The 18,929-nt window shown below is 37.8% G+C and overlaps 3 protein-coding genes across 5 annotated transcripts; all 3 read left to right on the top strand.

Moving 5' to 3' along the window:
- On the top strand, positions 1-5,946 carry LOC137394762 (protein Mpv17-like). 2 transcript variants are annotated; one of them, XM_068081522.1, is made up of 6 exons: positions 1-115; positions 3,270-3,388; positions 4,085-4,177; positions 4,288-4,383; positions 4,875-4,960; positions 5,630-5,946. In XM_068081522.1, the coding sequence occupies exons 1-6, from the start codon at positions 52-54 to the stop codon at positions 5,739-5,741; spliced, it is 570 nt and encodes a 189-aa protein (XP_067937623.1). In that variant the 5' UTR covers positions 1-51; the 3' UTR covers positions 5,742-5,946. The 2 variants fall into 2 exon arrangements, with proteins under 2 accessions (XP_067937623.1, XP_067937624.1); XM_068081523.1 differs by having other exon boundaries at positions 1-192.
- Positions 5,947-8,058: 2,112 nt separating this feature from the next.
- LOC137393813 (elongation factor 1-alpha) lies at positions 8,059-10,714 on the top strand. 2 transcript variants are annotated; one of them, XM_068080517.1, is made up of 6 exons: positions 8,059-8,176; positions 8,455-8,626; positions 8,727-9,074; positions 9,253-9,630; positions 9,810-9,974; positions 10,079-10,714. In XM_068080517.1, exons 2-6 carry the CDS (start codon positions 8,474-8,476, stop codon positions 10,433-10,435), a joined length of 1,401 nt encoding a protein of 466 aa, XP_067936618.1. In that variant the 5' UTR covers positions 8,059-8,176; positions 8,455-8,473; the 3' UTR covers positions 10,436-10,714. The 2 variants fall into 2 exon arrangements, with proteins under 2 accessions (XP_067936618.1, XP_067936619.1); XM_068080518.1 differs by having other exon boundaries at positions 8,158-8,269.
- Positions 10,715-11,294: 580 nt separating this feature from the next.
- LOC137394766 (isocitrate dehydrogenase [NADP] cytoplasmic-like) lies at positions 11,295-18,922 on the top strand. The gene is made up of 11 exons (XM_068081528.1): positions 11,295-11,382; positions 11,696-11,735; positions 11,821-11,933; positions 12,047-12,133; positions 12,223-12,383; positions 14,311-14,457; positions 14,689-14,825; positions 15,301-15,452; positions 16,342-16,482; positions 16,909-17,071; positions 18,626-18,922. The coding sequence occupies exons 1-11, from the start codon at positions 11,367-11,369 to the stop codon at positions 18,705-18,707; spliced, it is 1,239 nt and encodes a 412-aa protein (XP_067937629.1). The 5' UTR covers positions 11,295-11,366; the 3' UTR covers positions 18,708-18,922.
- The last annotated feature ends 7 nt before the right edge of the window (positions 18,923-18,929 follow it).

The raw sequence follows: 18,929 nt of genomic DNA, 5'->3' as shown, positions 1-18,929 counted from the left end.
GACATTGGTGGCTCATGTGTGCAGCAGTCTGCGCGTGGCCATTTCTGTAGAATGTTGCGCTTCTACCTACGCATGCTTGAGCGGAGACCAGTGATAACACAGGCCCTTGCCACTGGTGAGACTTCACATCTTAATGAGTAGGGGAAGACTACTTATCCCAACCAACTTATCTCACTAGTCTTGACTACTTAGGTATTACATCTATTTTCCTACTCGCCTCATACTTGTACAGTTGAAAGTTGCTTTTTATGTTAACCTTTCTTAAAGGTTGACTTGCAACAAAATTCACATTACAGTTATTTGGTATCAAAAGATTCACCATGTCTTACTCTGCCGTGTTGTAAGGGCAAAATATGTGGACATCTGATTACAAGCTCCTAAAAGCTCAAAAATGAACAGTTAATCGCCGCCATTACGGAACTGCCGTAGATTGGGATGAATTTATTTCTCTGATGTAGTCAAACGATTTGGTTATTGTTTTGGCACGTGATGTTCTCATGTGAATTGAAAGGCCAATAAAAGGCTCAGTATAAAACTTCTTGTAGCACTAGTTTATGAAAAACACTTTGGGTTTTGCCGAAGAGGTTTTACAGTTTTGTTTCGACTTGGTCTAATCGTCTAATCGTAATCTGATCATGTGACCCATACTTCTTGCCAAATCGCGTGAATAATTTCTGTAGCATTTTTCGACTATCAGAGGTGACCAACAGGCTCATCATGTTTATCAGAGGATGATATGCACTCCTTCCAGCTAAGGTTAAAAAATTAGACGAATTTTTACGATAGGTTTTGAGATATCAGTGCTCAAAGTGACAGCATTACAATGATGATGAAACAGACGCATAACAACAATAGACATGGTTTTATTGAATGCGAGATGTATATTTGTGAAAATATTTTGACGAATGAGTTTGCATGAAAGTGTAAACAGAAGCCATCTTGTTCAGGCGGTTTTTTCCCAGATGATTATTTTATTATAACTAATATAATAATAATATTTATAATAAATAAAGGCTTCACATTCAGTAGTTTGACCTCAATGATCGACTTCACTTCAACCTTTATCAGTAGTATTTTTTATTGCTGAAATTTTACACGAAATTTTATATGAAATTTTATGAAATTTCAAGTTTCACAAAGTTCGCTGATGTCTGTTATTATACACGACTGCTACAGTTCTTCCAACTATCTGGACGATGGCGAACACCTTAGTTACAAATAATCACAGAAGTGTATATACGCGCGTCAACGAAATGGGTCTTTTGCTTAGCCATGCATGGTTGATGCGTTATTTCTATAACAACAAGTTAGTACATGTCAGAAGCGATAAAACCAGTACAAAAGTGATTGCCTGAATTAGTTGATCATATAAATCTCAACTCAGTTTTATTTGTTTCCAACATAACAAGTTCATCTCAAGATTGGCCTTTGAACGACAATCCCACAAGCAAATGTTTATTTACGAAAAATATATTACTTTTTGTAACAGTTATACGATAGTTACTTTTATAGATTAGAATGTTTCATAAAACAGTCCGGATATTTGAATATATTAAAATCCTTTCTATAGTTTAAAGTACGTGTGTCATGAACTTTGAGTATTTTTTTATCTAACTGTTTTCATCGTTGATGTGTAGTTTTTTTGGAGCAAAACAGCAATGCAAATAGTACACAAATGTTATTGTGATCACCAATCTTTCATACTCCATATTAGATAATAAAATTTAAATATCCTGATGATAAATAAGGGTACAGCAAGGATGTCATGGGCTTCACATGAATGAGGCCAATTCTCATTGTCAACCATTATCTATTTGTCAACACCACGCATCATTTAGTAACATCATTAAGTAGCGCTGTGTGTGTAGCCACAACAGTTATCTACACTATGGTGATGAATTTCCTTGCTGTGTTTAGCCAGACCTTTAGAGCTACAGGAACTCATGGCTAATGTTAAAAAAGTTCTATTGCTATTGTTCGTTATTGGCTTGTTATTATACATTTTTTGCGTTTAGTGTAATCCAAGTCTTCTAAAATTGAATTTATATTGTGGCATTAGAACATTTTTGTATAGACAACTCCGAACATTGATGAATAACTCATAATTGGCTAAGCTGAAAGATTCCGGCGAATGATAAGTTTGTAACAACAGCTATCACTATGGTTCATCACTCTATTGCGATAACGATAGTCAAATAAGAGGCACTTCTTGACCGCTGACTCGCACAAAAATGATTGCTTCAAGTCATGTCTTGTTATAGCCAATAAGGATGAAGGGATAAATAATGCTCATTGATTGTTAAATTCTTGCATCAGAACTTGCTTGAACTTTACCAGTAGGTTATTGGCTCAAGTACAAACTGATTTCAGCATATGCGTTCTTTTGTGAGTTTTATCGGGTTTCTCTCCCCAACCCAGTCCCTCCTAATGGTGTTTTATCAGGTTTCTCCCCGACCCGCCTCCCTCCTAATGGTGTTTTATCAGGTTTCTCTCCCGAATCCGCCCCCTCCTAATGGTGTTTTATCAGGTTTCTCTCCCCAACCCGCCCCTCCTAATAGTGTTTTATCAGGTTTCTTTCCCCAACCCACCTCCTCTAATAGTGTTTTATCAGGTTTCCCAACCCAGCCCCTCCTAATGGTGTTTTATCAGGTTTCTCTCCCCAACCCGTCCCCTCCTAATGGTGTTTTATCAGGTTTCTCTCCCCAACACGCCCCCTCCTAATGGTGTTTTATCAGGTTTCTCTCCCCAACCCGCCCCTCCTAATAGTGTTTTATCAGGTTTCTTTCCCCAACCCACCTCCTCTAATAGTGTTTTATCAGGTTTCCCAACCCAGCCCCTCCTAATGGTGTTTTATCAGGTTTCTCTCCCCAACCCGCCCCTCCTAATAGTGTTTTATCAGGTTTCTTTCCCCAACCCACCTCCTCTAATAGTGTTTTATCAGGTTTCCCAACCCAGCCCCTCCTAATGGTGTTTTATCAGGTTTCTCTCCCCAACCCGTCCCCTCCTAATGGTGTTTTATCAGGTTTCTCTCCCCAACACGCCCCCTCGTAACGGTGTTTTATCAGGTTTCTCTCCCCAACCCACCCTATCCTAATGACGCTTTTGGAGCTTGGCAGAACTTCTGATTGCCTGGAGGGGAACAGGTCTATGTATAACAGTTCTCTGGCAGCTTCCACCTAATTTTTTGAAAATAAATTGTCTTCTCTTTCAGTACTTCACGACTACTTTTTGTAATGCATTTGTGTGATATGGTGTATCATCTATCTTAGGTACCCTTATGTCGGTTGGAGACATCATATCTCAAACAGCGATTGAAAAAAGTCACATATCTGGCACGTATGAGCCATTGAGAACTCTTCGGTTTCTAGGATTTGGGATAATATTTGCAGTAAGTTGGTTGGTTATCATGGTTATACACAGTGCTGGTCCAACAATTACTAAAGTTTTATACGGTGATAGGGTAGTGACACACCCACATTGGGGGCTGCGAAGCCATCTTGGAAACGGCTGTGTGGCTCTCATTCTGTCATGATTCAGTGTCGCTGTTTAGAAGTAGAACCCAGGTGCAATGCACGTCTTTTGTGCCACGGAAATGGCCTACGTGACTAATGCCATCGCACTTAATGTATCACAAGAAATATTATATAATTATATTCAATATTATAATTAATATTAAACAAATGTTAGGATTAATATTTAATTGTTAATAAATTAACTGGTTATTTTTAACCCTCACCATTATTGTACATTAAAACATGATGAGTAACGTTTGTGTAGCAGTGATCACAACTTTAATTTATATTTGTAATATGAGATACGGCCTTGACATAGATATGGCCTTGACATAGGGCATCGCACAACCATTGCTATACTATAGTGCCCTATGGAAACATGATCTGCTGGTCGGCCCAAGTGTCGCCACACCGTCACCTTATGGAAACTTAATAATACAAAATGGTTTGACTGCATCCACAACCGAATTCATATCATAATTGTAGTTGTTGAGCTTTTACAGTCACTAAAGCTAGCTCCGTGTTACACTTTGGTCACTCTTGCCAGTCATCTTATCTGTCTTTTACTGCAGGGCCCGACCTTGCGGCTCTGGTATAAAACATTAGACAAGATCGTTCCTTCGACCTTAGCTTTCAAGCCTGTTAGAATGATGGCTTTAGACCAGGTTGGTTAAGTAACGTAATTCTAGTAAATTTACAGTTACGCTGTATATGGGTATAACTATATAGCCAATTTATGTGGTTTCATTTTAAACTGTCCGTCTACCTTTTGCAGCTAGTCTTCGCTCCATGCTTCTTAACAATCTTTTGTATGACAATGGGGGTTCTAAAAGGAGAAAACTGGACAGCGCTTACGTCAGGACTAAAGGAGGTTAGTAGAGGTCAGCGACAGTGTTGTTTAGTCGCTGCCTTCATAGTGTCATCTCTTCTCATGATGCCACCCGCACTCATGGTGTTTCCTGGCCACATGGCGTTTCCTGCCCACATAGTGTTTCCTACCCATGGGGTTTCCTGCCCATAATTTATGTTCCCTGCCCTCATGGTGTTCCCTGCCCACATAGTGTTTCTTGCCCTCATGGTGTTCCCTGCCCGCATAGTGCTTCCTGGCCACATGGTGTTTCTTGACCACATGGTGTTTCCTGACCACATGGTGTTTCCAGGATACATGGTGTTTCCTGGCCACATGGTGTTTCCTGCCCACATGGTGTTCTATGCACCCATAGTGTTGCCTGCCAACATGGTGTTTCCTGGCCACATGGTGTTTCCTGGCCACATGGTGTTTCCTGGCCACATGGTGTTGCCTGCCCTCATGGTGTTTCCTATCCTCTTGGTGTGACATACTGTTGCTTGTCACTGTTGTAGACATTGCCCAGCATTATTCTCAGCAACTATAAATTATGGCCAGCAGCACAACTCTTCAACTTCTACCTCGTCCCACTGCAGCACAGGTTGGTTCACTCTTGAAAGTATGTGTTAGCACATAGTAAGTTTTCGGCGTATTGAACACAGTTTAGCGAAAAACTATTCCAAACTTGCATCATCGGAGACAGGAAACATAGTGCTTGTCATTAAAATAAAAGTCAACATTCATGTAGGGAAGCTTATATGAAGATGGTGAGCCTTGAGAAAGTAGAATTTGTGTTACCAATTTATGCCAGCAATCAGCTTGCTGCATTATCAGAGAAGCTTATCTCAATCTAGTCTCGCATAGCTAGCTGTTAGACTTGCTAACTTGTAAGAATCAACTTTGCTTTTAATTTAAAGGCTTTGTTCAGCTACCTGATGCTATAAAAAGCTCCCGTATTTCCAGTAATTCTGTAAAGATAATTTGATTGGTTGTTGGTAACGTCAGCGCTGTCGCAACATGATATCAGTTCAACTATTCTTCAAACATCAGAAGCTGGAAGATCTCATGAAACTAATCTTGCTTTTAGAGCTGATTGTTTCTCAACTAGGACTGTGCTATCTTGCATCTTGATCGATGCCATTTGTAATTCTTCTCCATAACTTTACTTTTCCAGTCTGTTCCATTTTTTACGTCGAGTCTTCAGGTTGCTACAAACAAATTAAAATAGCATTTCTTTTAAACTGTTTGCAGCCTAGTTTATTTTTGTCAGAGTTTTGTTTGCCAACACGATATCTCTCGGATGGAATACCTACATGTCTTGGAAGGTCGGAGGAACAAAGAAGTATGCCTCTAATAATACATATGCGAAGACGGAGACTTGACGGAGACATCATTGAAGATTAGAGTGTCGAGTTGTCCAGGTCCTTCCTCTTGCGATATAATTGATACTCCAATTGGTTCCAGTAGCCGTCAACATATTTGACTTTGTTGTTACTTTGCTCTTCCCTCTCATTATTTTTTGTGCTGTCCATTTTTCTAAAGATTATTGTTTATCTTGTTAATTTGCAATAAACTGTCAGCATTGTATATTAGTTTGTACTTCAACTAGTAAAGTGCTAAATCACAGTAATGTTCATTTGAGAATGCTGCAGCAGCCAGAGTGACAGTGTCCACTTTTACATATCGTCGTCCACCCACACATATCAGTGTACCTACGTATATTAGTGTTGGCCTATGCATAATAGCGTCCATCGACACATCAGCATACCTACGCGTATTAGTGTTTACCTACGCATAATAGCGTTCACCTACTCATATCAGCGTACCTATGCGTATTAGTGTTTACCTACGCATAATAGCGTCCACCCACACATATCAGCTTACTTACGCATATTAGTGTTTACCTACGCATAATAGCGTCCACCTACTCATATCAGTGTCCACCTAAGCACCTACTCATATCAGTGTCTACCTACACATATCAGCGTCCACCTACACATATCAGTGTCCACCTACACGTATCAGCGTCCACCTACACACATCAGTGTCTACCTACACATATCAGCGTCCACCTACACACACCAGTGTCTACCTACACATATCAGCGTCCACTTACATGTATTAGTGTCTATATGTGTAGGTAGAGACTGATATGTGTAGGTAGACGCTGATATGTGTAGGTAGACGCCGATGTGTTGGTAAACACTGATATGTGTAGGTAGATACTGATATGTGTAGGTGGATGCTGATGTGTAGGTGGACACTGATATGTGTAGGTGAACAATGATATGTGTAGGTGGACACTGATATGTGTAGGTAGATACTGATATGTGTAGGTGGACATATTATATAGGTGAACACTGATATGTGTAGGTGGACATATTATATAGGTGAACACTGATAGGTCCACCTACACATATTAGCGTCCACCTACACATGCGTCATTCAGACAAATGATCAAGACATTGAGCACATATTCAGGGTAGTTGCTTTCTCATAACTCACTACCATTGGATAATCGCCTTCCTTTATATGTTAGTAATAACACATAATACCTGAGGAGTCAATCCACAAAAATTCATCACTCGATAGAATAGCAATAACAATCTGCAGGATGATATATATGCTTGGGTTTTTATAAGTATTAATTTTATGTCATGCTCACAAGAGAGTTTGATGGGAAACAAAGGTGGGTTTTTAAAAAGTCTCAACTACATGTACTTGACATAAGCTTATTTGTATATGCTAATTTGTGAATAGTTAAGAAAGAATTACAAAGCCTAGTAAGTTGCAGCCTTTACAAAATGCCTAGTTTTACTGTTTAACTTTTGATTTAAAACTTGCAATCACAAATTTATAGAATAACGCAGAAGGCATATATGAGCGGCATTTGACAAAAACAAGAAATATATTGCTACTGAAACCTACTGCAGAGTCTAAAACCCTGTTAGATTTCCTTTTGCGTAAACTACACAACCCATTCAATACTTTTCATGACTGCAAGCAGACTGCATATCTAACTAACCTATTTTATCTGTGCTTTTACTGCAGTGTCGTAAGGTCCAGAAGGAGTCCAGAACCTTGCAACTCTGGTAGAAGACATTAGGCCAAGTGCTTGTTTTTTTTACACAAAGGCCACTTATAAACTTCAACATAATAGTGTGTTGGGGAAAGTGCAAATGAAGGCATTACATGTTGTTCAATAACAACTAATTGGCAAACGGCTAGCTAGACAACTGTTGAATTTAAAACTGTTTTTGTAATTTCAAGCATAAGAGGTAAAGCAAAGATTACTCCTGACAATTACATGTGTCTTATAATACTGTCTAATCATGTAGATAAGAGTAGCCTACTTAGATGATTATACGTGATAAAAGTTCACGTCTTTTTGTGTGTTATAGGCTGTTATTCCTTCACGTATGTGCGTTTAATATAAAGCTTTTTACATAGAAAATAACTATTGCTTAACACAACTGGAGTTATCTTCTATAGGCATTTCTATACCTATAACGCTTCCATACGCCATTCAACAAATTGACATCGCACTAAAGTATATTACATGTATTCTTCACTGAAATTATAGAAATCTCGAAGGATTTTCTTTACGGTATAAACTTGGTTGTATAGATCAACAATTGCGGGACGTAAGATTATTTCAAAGCTGAAATGATTGTTGTAAAACCAAGGCTATAATTACAGGGATGGACAGTATTGAAAAATCCGTTCCAGATTGGGTACCCCACTCGTAAGGTATATAAAAGCTTCTGGTCGCCATGCCACTTCCCTTTTCTTCATTCGTGGCACACTTAGCAGCGAGGTAAGAAATTCATATCGTCAATTTACATTGTTGCAGTTGGACATCGTAGTTCGCAACTCTGTTAGGATTATTACTCGAACATCGTTAGATTCTGTAAGCGTGTTACTGTTTATGAACAGTATATCTGTGGAGTGTTTTAAAATGTATTCTTGTTTGAATGAAAAGTGTAACTAGGTGTATATGCTGCGTGAATAAAGTTGCTGTTTTTACTTGAGTTGTACGAAGCCATTCAAATGTAAATAACGATTCTGGTAACGTTTGTGTAATTGATATTGCAGTTGAATTCTATCTACAACCATGGCTCCCAAACAAAAGGAGAAGACCCACATCAACATTGTGGTGATTGGTCATGTCGACTCTGGAAAATCTACATCAACTGGACATATGATCTACAAGTGTGGTGGAATTGACAAAAGAACTATTGAGAAGTTCGAGAAAGAGGCCCAAGAGGTGAGTGTCGAGAGAGTTATTTACTACTCAACTCCAACTTGCCTAACTCTCCAATTCTTTAATATTTGGCAGTTAGCTGTAGCGTCTATCTGTTTTTTAGATGGGAAAAGGCTCTTTCAAGTATGCTTGGGTTTTGGACAAGCTCAAAGCTGAGCGTGAAAGAGGTATCACAATAGATATCGCTTTGTGGAAGTTCGAAACCGCGAAATACCACGTCACGATTATCGATGCTCCAGGCCACCGTGATTTCATCAAGAACATGATCACTGGAACATCTCAAGCTGATTGTGCCGTACTTATTGTCGCTGCTGGTGTAGGAGAGTTTGAAGCTGGTATCTCTAAAAATGGCCAGACCAGAGAGCATGCTCTCCTTGCTTATACTCTTGGTGTCAAGCAGATGATCATCGGTGTCAACAAAATGGACAGTACTGAGCCACCTTACAGCGAGGTATAGCTACACTTATGTAATGAAAGTTGCCACATTACTAGTGATGATTGCTAGTAAATATCCGTTAACGTTCTGATTGTTAATGATGATCATTATTAACTGAAGTAATGTAATAGCTGTTATAAATTTTGCTATATTGGAAATTCTGTCTAATCATTTTTTTATTTGCTGATTGCAGGCTCGCTTCGGTGAAATTAAAAAAGAAGTTGGTGGATATATCAAGAAAATAGGTTACAATCCTGATGCAGTTGCCTTTGTACCCATTTCTGGCTGGCATGGAGACAACATGATTGAGCCATCTACTAACATGTCATGGTACAAGGGATGGACAACTGTCGTTGGTAAGGAGAAGAAAGAATCCAAGGGCACAACTCTCTTGGATGCTCTAGACAACATCACACCACCTGAAAGGCCCACTGACAAGCCTTTGCGACTTCCCCTCCAGGATGTTTATAAGATTGGTGGTATCGGAACAGTGCCTGTTGGTCGAGTAGAAACCGGTATCTTGAAGCCTGGAATGGTTGTTACATTTGCTCCTTCCAACTTGACTACTGAGGTGAATTGTTTGTTTACACTTGCTACATAATTTACCATCTTGGCCTGATGAACTGATAAACATCCCATAGCGTTCTGAAATGCTCTTTGTTGATTTTTTGTCTTCTGATGTAGATATTCCTTGCAAATTGTTTTTGTGGTGTTGAAATCTATCGTTACTTATATTTGGTGAAATTGCAGGTTAAATCTGTGGAGATGCACCACGAATCTCTTCCAGAGGCTGTACCAGGAGACAACGTTGGATTCAACATCAAGAACGTCTCTGTTAAAGAAATCAAGAGAGGAAACGTTGCTGGAGACTCCAAAAATGATCCTCCTCTTGGCGCAGCCAACTTCACTGCTCAAGTAAGGCTTGATAAAGTATTGTTTTAAATGTCTGCTGTTGCCAAATTCTGTTTTGCATATTTCTTGCTGATTAGTTGGAACTAATATATTGTTTAATCCTTCAGGTCATTGTCCTGAACCATCCTGGTCAGATTGGACAGGGATATGCCCCAGTTCTTGACTGCCATACAGCTCACATTGCTTGTAAATTCAGTGAGATCCTTGAAAAGATTGATCGACGTAGTGGCAAGAAGTTAGAGGACAATCCTAAGTTTGTCAAGTCCGGTGATGCCTGTATTGTCACCATGGTGCCACAAAAGCCTATGTGTGTCGAGCCATTTACTAATTATGCTCCTCTTGGTCGATTTGCTGTTCGTGACATGAGGCAGACCGTCGCTGTTGGCGTCATCAAGAAAGTTGAAAAGAAGGCGCCCACTGGTGGCAAGGTAACCAAAGCTGCCCAAAAAGCCCAGAAGAAGTGATACATGCATAAGGATGCCCTAATCCGTCGGTGTTATGTGGGAGAGGAAACAACATTGCGTCTCATTAGTTATTTATTATTGACACAAATTGTATGCACTGTTATAGTGCTCGAGTTGACAATGTGGTTGCTTAGGTCTATGTATCACCGCAAAGAATTTCGCAGGATAGGGGTTCTACTTGCTGTTATGAAATAAATGTTTTGATATACAAAACCTTTACATTCGTTATTTTCTGCTTCTAGGTTAATACGCAATACAAATAAAATTCATTGTGCAGTACTCTTACTCCCTTGTTTCATCTGGTACATATATGTACCAGACAAGATCTTGTTAATTTTAGAAGCAACTTCTACTAGTCAGTTGCCCACAACTATCGTTTGACTCAAACTATTTGACACGAGGACCACTAATTGTAAATAGATATACCAGCCAACCTTTATTGCGTGAACTGATAAGTACTGCTCCCCACTTGTATAGATACGTGTATGGGTACAAGTGGAGCACCCATACACGTATTGATGAGTACATCATAAATCATGAGTACGCGGTCAGCTGAACCATGGCTGTGTAGCAAATATGACTGGACTCTACCTGAAGTAATGCAACTGGTGAATATTTAGTTATGATTATGAACTAGCCTAATGTATTAAATCTCGCCATTGTAATCACTGGGATGAATTGTCATCACTCCCAGTGATGACAATCCCAAAAGAGTTCTCTTTTGGGAATAGCCAAGTGATGACAATCCCAAAAGAGTTCTCTTTTGGGATTGTCATCACTTGGCTATTTCAGTGTCTAGCCTTAGCATTTGGTTGGTGTTCTTTATTAATGAATATAAAGACCACGGTCTAGCAAAAATACACGTATATGTTGTGACTAAGATTTTCTTTCTCATTGTGGGTGTCGGTATCGGCGACAAAACAGTACTAAAATGTCTAAAATCTTATGTAAGTCATCGACCGTATTTTTATTAATCAATATTTCCAATGTTTTTATTCACTTTATATTCTAGATAAAACCACTCAAGCGCATTTTTTCGCTAAGCTCAAAGTAGCTTATGCAGGTTTAATTCGTTTTCATTTGTCTTTTTGTGACTACTATTAAGGAGTACATTGGATTTACTGATCGCTGGTTGCGAAATTAACTGTCATTATTAAAACATTTAGTCATATTGGTTGATTGCAATCCGAACAGTCTGCTATTCGTAATATATTTTGTTTTCGGAATCTAACATTTTCATTTTGTTGCATTTTGCTTCAGGCGGACCAGTTGTTGAGGTGCAAGGAGATGAGATGACAAGGTTTGTATTCATCTACTTGTATAGGTTATTTGTGATCTGCGAGTTCGTTCGTTTGGTGAACTTTTTGATTTTCTCCGTGTTGTAGAATTCTCTGGGAGTTGATTAAGGAAAAGCTTATTTTTCCTTGGCTTGACTTTGGTGCCAATTTGCACACGTACGATCTAAGCATTGAAAATCGTGATAAAACTGACGATCAAGGTACTATAAATTATTCTTACCTAGCCTACATAAATGCTACATGATTATCAATATTGTTTAGCTGCTTTTGTAGGTCTTCTCCTAATTCTAAGACCGTACCATATTGTTTTCAGTTACTATTGACTGCGCAAATGCTATTGCGAAATATCATGTCGGGATCAAATGTGCAACTATTACCCCTGATGAGAAACGGGTGGAAGGTAAGTCATGCTAGTGCTGAAATACTATTGAAATGATTGTTTTCTATCATTATCAATGAACTTTTTTATTATCAGCATTTATTCACCAGAGTTTAACCTCAAAAAGATGTGGAAATCTCCTAATGGAACAATCCGTAACATCCTTGGTGGTACTGTCTTCCGAGAGGCAATAATTTGCAAGAATATCCCACGGCTGGTCCCTGGTTGGACTAAGAGTATTGTAGTTGGTCGTCATGCCTACGGAGACCAGGTTGGTGCTAAGGCTATTGATGATAATGCAATTGGGTATTCTCAAACTATCATATAGTTTAAAAATCTGCTATTCTGTAAGCTAATTGTTTTTCAAATTTTATGACGGTTTTTTTTATGCCTAGTGGGACACTGAAGAGTTAGACAGGGTTGTCAAAGTGTCATACGTGGTTATAGTGTCCTTGAGCCTAAATATACTTCAGGAATAATTCACTTCATTGACTGCCTGACATTTTCTCTATATTGTAATTGTTTATGCATTAGGAATCCGTTGCCAGTTCATCGCAAGTCTTTTAGATAATTTCGTGATGCTATCCATTTGGCAATTTATACTAAAAAAAATGGTGCATTTGCGTGACTGGACCGGTTTAGCAGTAAAATTGGCAAACGAAAACCGCGTAAGAAAAGTAACAATCGTGGAGTTTTCGTACATTTATTTGAACCAGTAATTTCAAAGTTCGACAAAAGTGGTGAAAAGCTTGATCACAATTGATTCAATGTTGAATGATAATTCTGGTCGAATTACGTTAGATATCTCTAGGGCTTGTCTGAAGTAATGGTGAGTCTACATTTTGTACTATTGTTGTAATCTTTATTCTTCTAGTTTTTGATTCACGAAACAATTTATTGCAAAGCGTATCTTAAACTTAAAAATCAATTTGTGTTTAGATAAAACTTTTTTTAATGATGTGTTTTGGATAAACTAACTGTTTTTTGCAAATTCTGAAAGAAACATTCAACCAACGTCATGTTATAACATTCATTAGCAGGTTTTTACTTTGGAGGTTTTGAGTAATGATTTTTTTACCAAGGTATACTGGTCAAGTACTGGTAGTAATTCTCTACCTTTTCTACCGTCATCACAGATATCATGTTTAAAGATGATGGTGAAAATGTATACAGTATCACAAGAGTATACAAGTATGTATGTATACAGTATCACAAGAGTATACAAGTATGTATGTATACAAATATCACAAGAGAATACAAGTATGTATGTATACAGTATCACAAGAGTATACAAGTATGTATGTATACAGTATCACAAGAGTATACAAGTATGTATGTATACAGTATCACAAGAGTATACAAGTATGTATGTATACAGTATCACAAGAGTATACAAGTATGTATGTATACAAGTATCACAAGAGTATACAAGTATGTATACAGTATCACAAGAGTATACAAGTATGTATGTATACAGTATCACAAGAGTATACAAGTATGTATGTATACAGTATCACAAGAGAATACAAGTATGTATGTATACAAGTATCACAAGCCTTTGTCGCAGTTTATTCTTGTAATCTTGCCCTCACTGAAGATACATATAGAGCTAAAGTACTTTTGAACAGGAGATGGTAACACTTTAATATCTTTTTGTTATTATCAGAGAACTCATTCTTATTGATGCCCACCGATTGGTTGTGTCGATATATAGAACACCAGTTTATGTTTGCCCCCTCCAAACCATTAAACCACCGATTGGTTGTGTCGATATATAGAACACCAGTTTATGTTTGCCCCCTCCAGACCATTAAACCACCGATTGGTTGTGTCGATATATAGAACACCAGTTTATGTATGCCCCCTCCAGACCATAAAGCATAACACCGGCAATGTGTGCTCGATGTATAAATTGTCATTGGCTTTATCTTGAATGTACTATAAATGTTTGTATCGATGCTACTGGCATGTTCTGTTAGTGCAGAGTCAAAAAAGGTAATGCTTAGTGATTGATCATGATGGTTGATTAGCAGTGAAATCGTTGAATAGGGTAACTGTTTGGCTTATACGAGATTTTTTATCTATTATGTTCATGTAGGTCTACTTGTTCAAATGAGTGTTTATAATACATATATAGTTGGGCAAGTTGTCACTTTGACTTCAGTTTTGTGTTAAAATTCTACAATGGATATTTCTAGTATAAGGCAACGGATTTTGTGGTGCCTGGAAATGGTAAAGTGGAGTTGTCATTCACTCCATCAGATGGAGGGGAGGCTATCAAGTATGTGGTGCATGAGTTCAACAATGGAGGCGGCGTCACCATGGGAATGTTCAACACTGATGAGGTTTGTTACATCCAATAACGAATCATCACTTTTACACGTGCATGTACTTTTCATCGATAGACAACAGCCCATATGGCCTAGGTAAAGCTGCCTCTATCATTCGTATTTGTGCAGCCACTGCAAACCAAAAGGCCTGATTATAACATCTTACACTTTTTTGTATTTAATGTGTTTCTTTTTGTCTTCACGTGTTATTGTTGTTGCTCATGATCTGTTTTTCTTCTGCTCTAGTCGATTGCCAGTTTCGCCCACAGTTCCATGCTGTTCGCACTCGAGAAGAAATGGCCTCTCTATTTGAGCACTAAGAACACTATTCTTAAGAAGTATGACGGACGATTCAAGGACATTTTCCAGGACATCTATGAACGGTTAGAAGCATCATATTTCTCGCTTTTCCTGCATATATTTGTTGAATTTCCTATAGCTTGATCTCCCTTGAATGTGAGCTTTAGTTGTTAATATGACCATGGTACCGCCATCAAGTATTTTAAGGTTATGTTTGATATTTTGCTCAAAGCATGTTTAATGGTGTCTCTAATTGTCCCATTGAAGACAATTAGCTGATTGCCAACGAAATTCATGGATGTTATTTTTAAATGATTCTTGTAGCATTTAGTCACAACTCATTGGAGTTAAACGCTGCATTGCTGGCTAGTTGATCATATGATAAATTCTTACTAGCTCATTGGTTAATTGATCGCTTGTTGCTAGCTCATTGGTCGATTGATCGGTTGCTACTAGCTCATTGGTCAATTGACCGGTTTTTACTAGCTCATTGGTCAATTGAGCAACGTTCACTACTTCATTGGTCTACTGATAAATTGCTAGCTGGCTCGCTTTTAGGGAGTATAAGAGCAAGTATGAGGCTGCTGGAATATGGTATGAACACAGGCTAATAGATGACATGGTTGCCTATGCTCTTAAAAGCGAGGGAGGATTTGTCTGGGCCTGTAAAAACTATGATGGAGATGTGCAATCAGACTCGGTGGCTCAAGGTAGTGACCATTGTGTTTGGGTAGTGACTATGTGCAACTCATAAAGAAATTAGGACTTGCTTTAGCATGTCAAACTCAGTCAGATGTTAATAGCTTAGTTTCACAGAATCCATAGTGAATGTGATGCTTTTTGCTTTATAGAATTGTTTTAAATCTAGGTATAAGCCATGGAAGATCAAAATGGCCTCCCTACAGACACCATTTGACCCGCAGAATAATTTGATCACATATTTTTAGATATTGATTCATACATGCGACAATGATTTGTTCTATGACCTTCTTTCTATGTAAAACTCATATGTTAAATAGAATATTATAGGGTTGTACTGTAATTTCTTATACAGTCTAAAAACTTACTAAAACTTCTCCATATATACTGCTGATAATTATACTCAACAATAAAATAAAAATGTGATATAGAGAAGTAAAAAAGATGTAAAAATTAATAAATAACCAATAAACAGGTATTTATTATTACTATATCTTGAAGAACGATAAATAAGTGTTAGTCTGGAGAGGTGGCGGTAGTGATAGAGATATGTAGTATAACTTACTTTCAACTCCAACTAAATGATATTTAAAATAACTTGAGCGCTTTATCTTATTTAATTTTTTATTATTTTCATATAATTTATTGTTTTACCTTTTAGTTTCTTCACATTCATTTACAGAACTGTGATCGTGTGAATAAGACCATCAGGTTTAAAGTCAAATATCTGGTCAACTTTTACCTTCTATGTTGAAAAATTTTTAATTAATGAAGTAGAGGCTTGACTTTATTCATATCTGCTTCTCTTTCTTGTGTCACATTCCCGTGTCACCTTCCCATGTCATCTTCCCTTGTTATCTATTAAGGGCAATGTCTGACCAAATAAGGGCATTCCTTTAGGTTTCGGCTCATTAGGGATGATGACTAGTGTGCTCATTTGTCCTGACGGAAAGACTGTGGAAGCAGAGGCTGCTCATGGCACTGTTACCAGGCATTATAGATTCCATCAGCAAGGCAAAGAGACTTCAACTAACCCTATTGGTATGATTTTTAGTAGTGTTATGTAATAGCTGCCAGCAGATCACTGACTGACGTATGTCATCAAGACTTGGTAGTCAGTGAGGAATGATGTGCACACTGTATTGCCAGCTACAAAGCTATTTTTTCATTATATTTTTAGATAAATATTTTTTACACTGTACTACCAAATATGGAATTATTTGTACCCTGCTGTTGCATTTTTTGTCACATATACATATCGTGTATGAGTGCATGTTGTTAGATGTCTACCTTGCCGGAAATAGTTCTCTATTCCTATGTTCTCTTATTTGCACATGTATAAAAATTAATATACATGTGCACATAAGAGTACATATATAGGGTATCATATTGAGTTATTTGTACTCCGTACTGTTAAAGATTTTCATTTCTTTTCAAGTAAGAACTCTAGTTCTTAATTCTTTACAGCTTCTATATTTGCGTGGAGCAGAGGCTTGGCTCATAGAGCTAAACTGAGTGAGTCTCCTGAACTTCTACGATTTGCTGAAACTCTTGAGTCTGTCTGTATAGAGACAATAGAGGGAGGATTCATGACCAAGGACCTGGCCATTTGTGTCAAAGGCATGAGCAAGTAGGCTACTAGTGTTTTTATATATACCGTGAAACCTCTAATTGAATGCCATGGCGCTCTATTTTTTTACCCTTCCTCTATAATAGTGGCGGTCAATCGGGGGAGCATTCAAATAGAGGCTGGCGTTGTATTTTTCAAAAGGCTCGTCAGAATTTCGGGAAGATAAATTTACCCTTTTGCAGGCGCAGCGAATGTCGTCTATATTCTGCCCTCTTTTTTTCGGCAGAGTGATATTAATCCTTTTGGATGCAATAAATGTGCTAATTGGCCTCCAACTTGTCAGTGATCTCTTAATAAATATGCATTGAGAAACCGAGAAATATCTCTACTAGTCGATATCTATTGCTTGCAACTAACCTGCGATGATATCGTAGCCTGCGTCCTGCTTTGCAATTTGTTCAAGCTTTCAATTTTATTCTAAATTTTAAGACATTTTTATTTTATATCTATATTTATCAATGTTGCATAAAAACTTATTGCACTCATTGATGTTTTCTACAGTTTGCAGGAGTTACGAGAGTTGATCAATTGTATGATCAGATTACCACAAGGATGCTATCAAATAATATATAAATCTGCAAGTTTATAAGTTATATAATGACAATCTATCAAATGTTACAAATCTATAATCATGAACAAGGGACATAAATAAACGAACCATACTTATATTACATGTGAAAACAAAATTAATGTTTTTAAAACAAAAATATTTGCATTGTTTGCTCGGATAGCTGCATTGATCGTTGCTTACGATGAATCGAACAACTTCTAGTTGTCCAATACCTTCCACAATGTCTTCTGGCTTTAACTCTTTTTCTGCACTGCATAACTAGTGGATATAAGTGGCTAAACAATTTTTTTTTTGAAGAGCAAAACTTTTACGTTTTGCTTTGCGTTTAAACGTTTGCTTAAACGCAAAGCAAACGTTTAAGCAAACGTTTACGTAAACGTTAACTTTTAGCAAACGTTTGCTCTTCAAACTTTTACATGTTGCATTCAGCACAACTGCAACGCATAAAAGTTTTTATATACATGTACTTCGAATTATCAAGCACAACTTTTTTAGCCTAAAACTAGTCGATTATATACTATCAGATACGGAAACGTTTTTATATACTTCGAAGCGTCAAGACAGCATTAAACAAGAAACTACTATTAGCCTGATACAATGATGAACCATTTCTATGGTGTTGCTTTCAATGTTTTAACGAAGAAACGCTAAAAGTTTTTGGAGTTGGACGAGAAAATGGATTGTTATTAATGTAAACGATTATTGATACTTTTCTACTGATCCATTGATATTATGTGTTCATAAAGATCAAGATTGTCAAAGTGGCGATCAAATAGAGGTCATGTTCAAATAAAGATTGGCGCGTTATTTTTCAACCCTTCTCTCATAGTGGAGGCTCAAATAGAGGTGGCGTTCAGTTAGAGGTTTTACGGTAAATAATTTTGACCATCCTCTCTAGGGATTCATATGCGTGTCAAAATCATTCTGATAGCCTTAGCAGTTACAAGAGAATCAGTATTCCTACTTATCCACTCTGTTTGTAGCGTACAAAGGAAGGATTACTTGAACACATTCGAGTTCTTGGACAAACTCGCTGAGAACATGACGGCTAGGATGAGCAGTTGACTAGCTGGAGGTCACAGCAGGCTCTAGCCTTCTATGAATTGCCTCCCTTGTCATCCCTCTAAGGGATTTGTGGTGGTGGCGGTGGTTGCTCTGACATTTAATTTCCTATGTGTGACCTAGTCAGCACAAGCATCTGGTTTACATTCTTAGACTCGCAGATATTGATCTATAATTTTCACATTCCTAATAAACATTGCTACAGCTTTGCCCACACATCAGCGC

This window comes from Watersipora subatra, chromosome 4 (genome assembly GCF_963576615.1).
Source record: "Watersipora subatra chromosome 4, tzWatSuba1.1, whole genome shotgun sequence".
In the NCBI taxonomy this organism is placed as follows: domain Eukaryota; kingdom Metazoa; phylum Bryozoa; class Gymnolaemata; order Cheilostomatida; family Watersiporidae; genus Watersipora; species Watersipora subatra.
Note: the sequence above shows the minus strand (reverse complement) of the source record. Positions and strands in the feature narration are given on the sequence as shown.

Bases quoted from the DNA above. Each gene is read 5' to 3' on its own strand.
- LOC137394762 (XM_068081522.1), top strand. From the start codon at position 52: ATGTTGCGCTTCTACCTACGCATGCTTGAGCGGAGACCAGTGATAACA. The intron at 4,384-4,874 runs GTTAGTAGAGGT...TCACTGTTGTAG, and splicing joins TTACGTCAGGACTAAAGGAG to ACATTGCCCAGCATTATTCT. The intron at 4,961-5,629 runs GTTGGTTCACTC...TATTTTTGTCAG, and splicing joins CTCGTCCCACTGCAGCACAG to AGTTTTGTTTGCCAACACGA.
- LOC137393813 (XM_068080517.1), top strand. From the start codon at position 8,474: ATGGCTCCCAAACAAAAGGAGAAGACCCACATCAACATTGTGGTGATT. The intron at 9,075-9,252 runs GTATAGCTACAC...TGCTGATTGCAG, and splicing joins CTGAGCCACCTTACAGCGAG to GCTCGCTTCGGTGAAATTAA. The intron at 9,631-9,809 runs GTGAATTGTTTG...GTGAAATTGCAG, and splicing joins CTTCCAACTTGACTACTGAG to GTTAAATCTGTGGAGATGCA.
- LOC137394766 (XM_068081528.1), top strand. The intron at 11,934-12,046 runs GTACTATAAATT...TATTGTTTTCAG, and splicing joins TGATAAAACTGACGATCAAG to TTACTATTGACTGCGCAAAT. The intron at 12,384-14,310 runs GTTGGTGCTAAG...GGATATTTCTAG, and splicing joins GTCATGCCTACGGAGACCAG to TATAAGGCAACGGATTTTGT.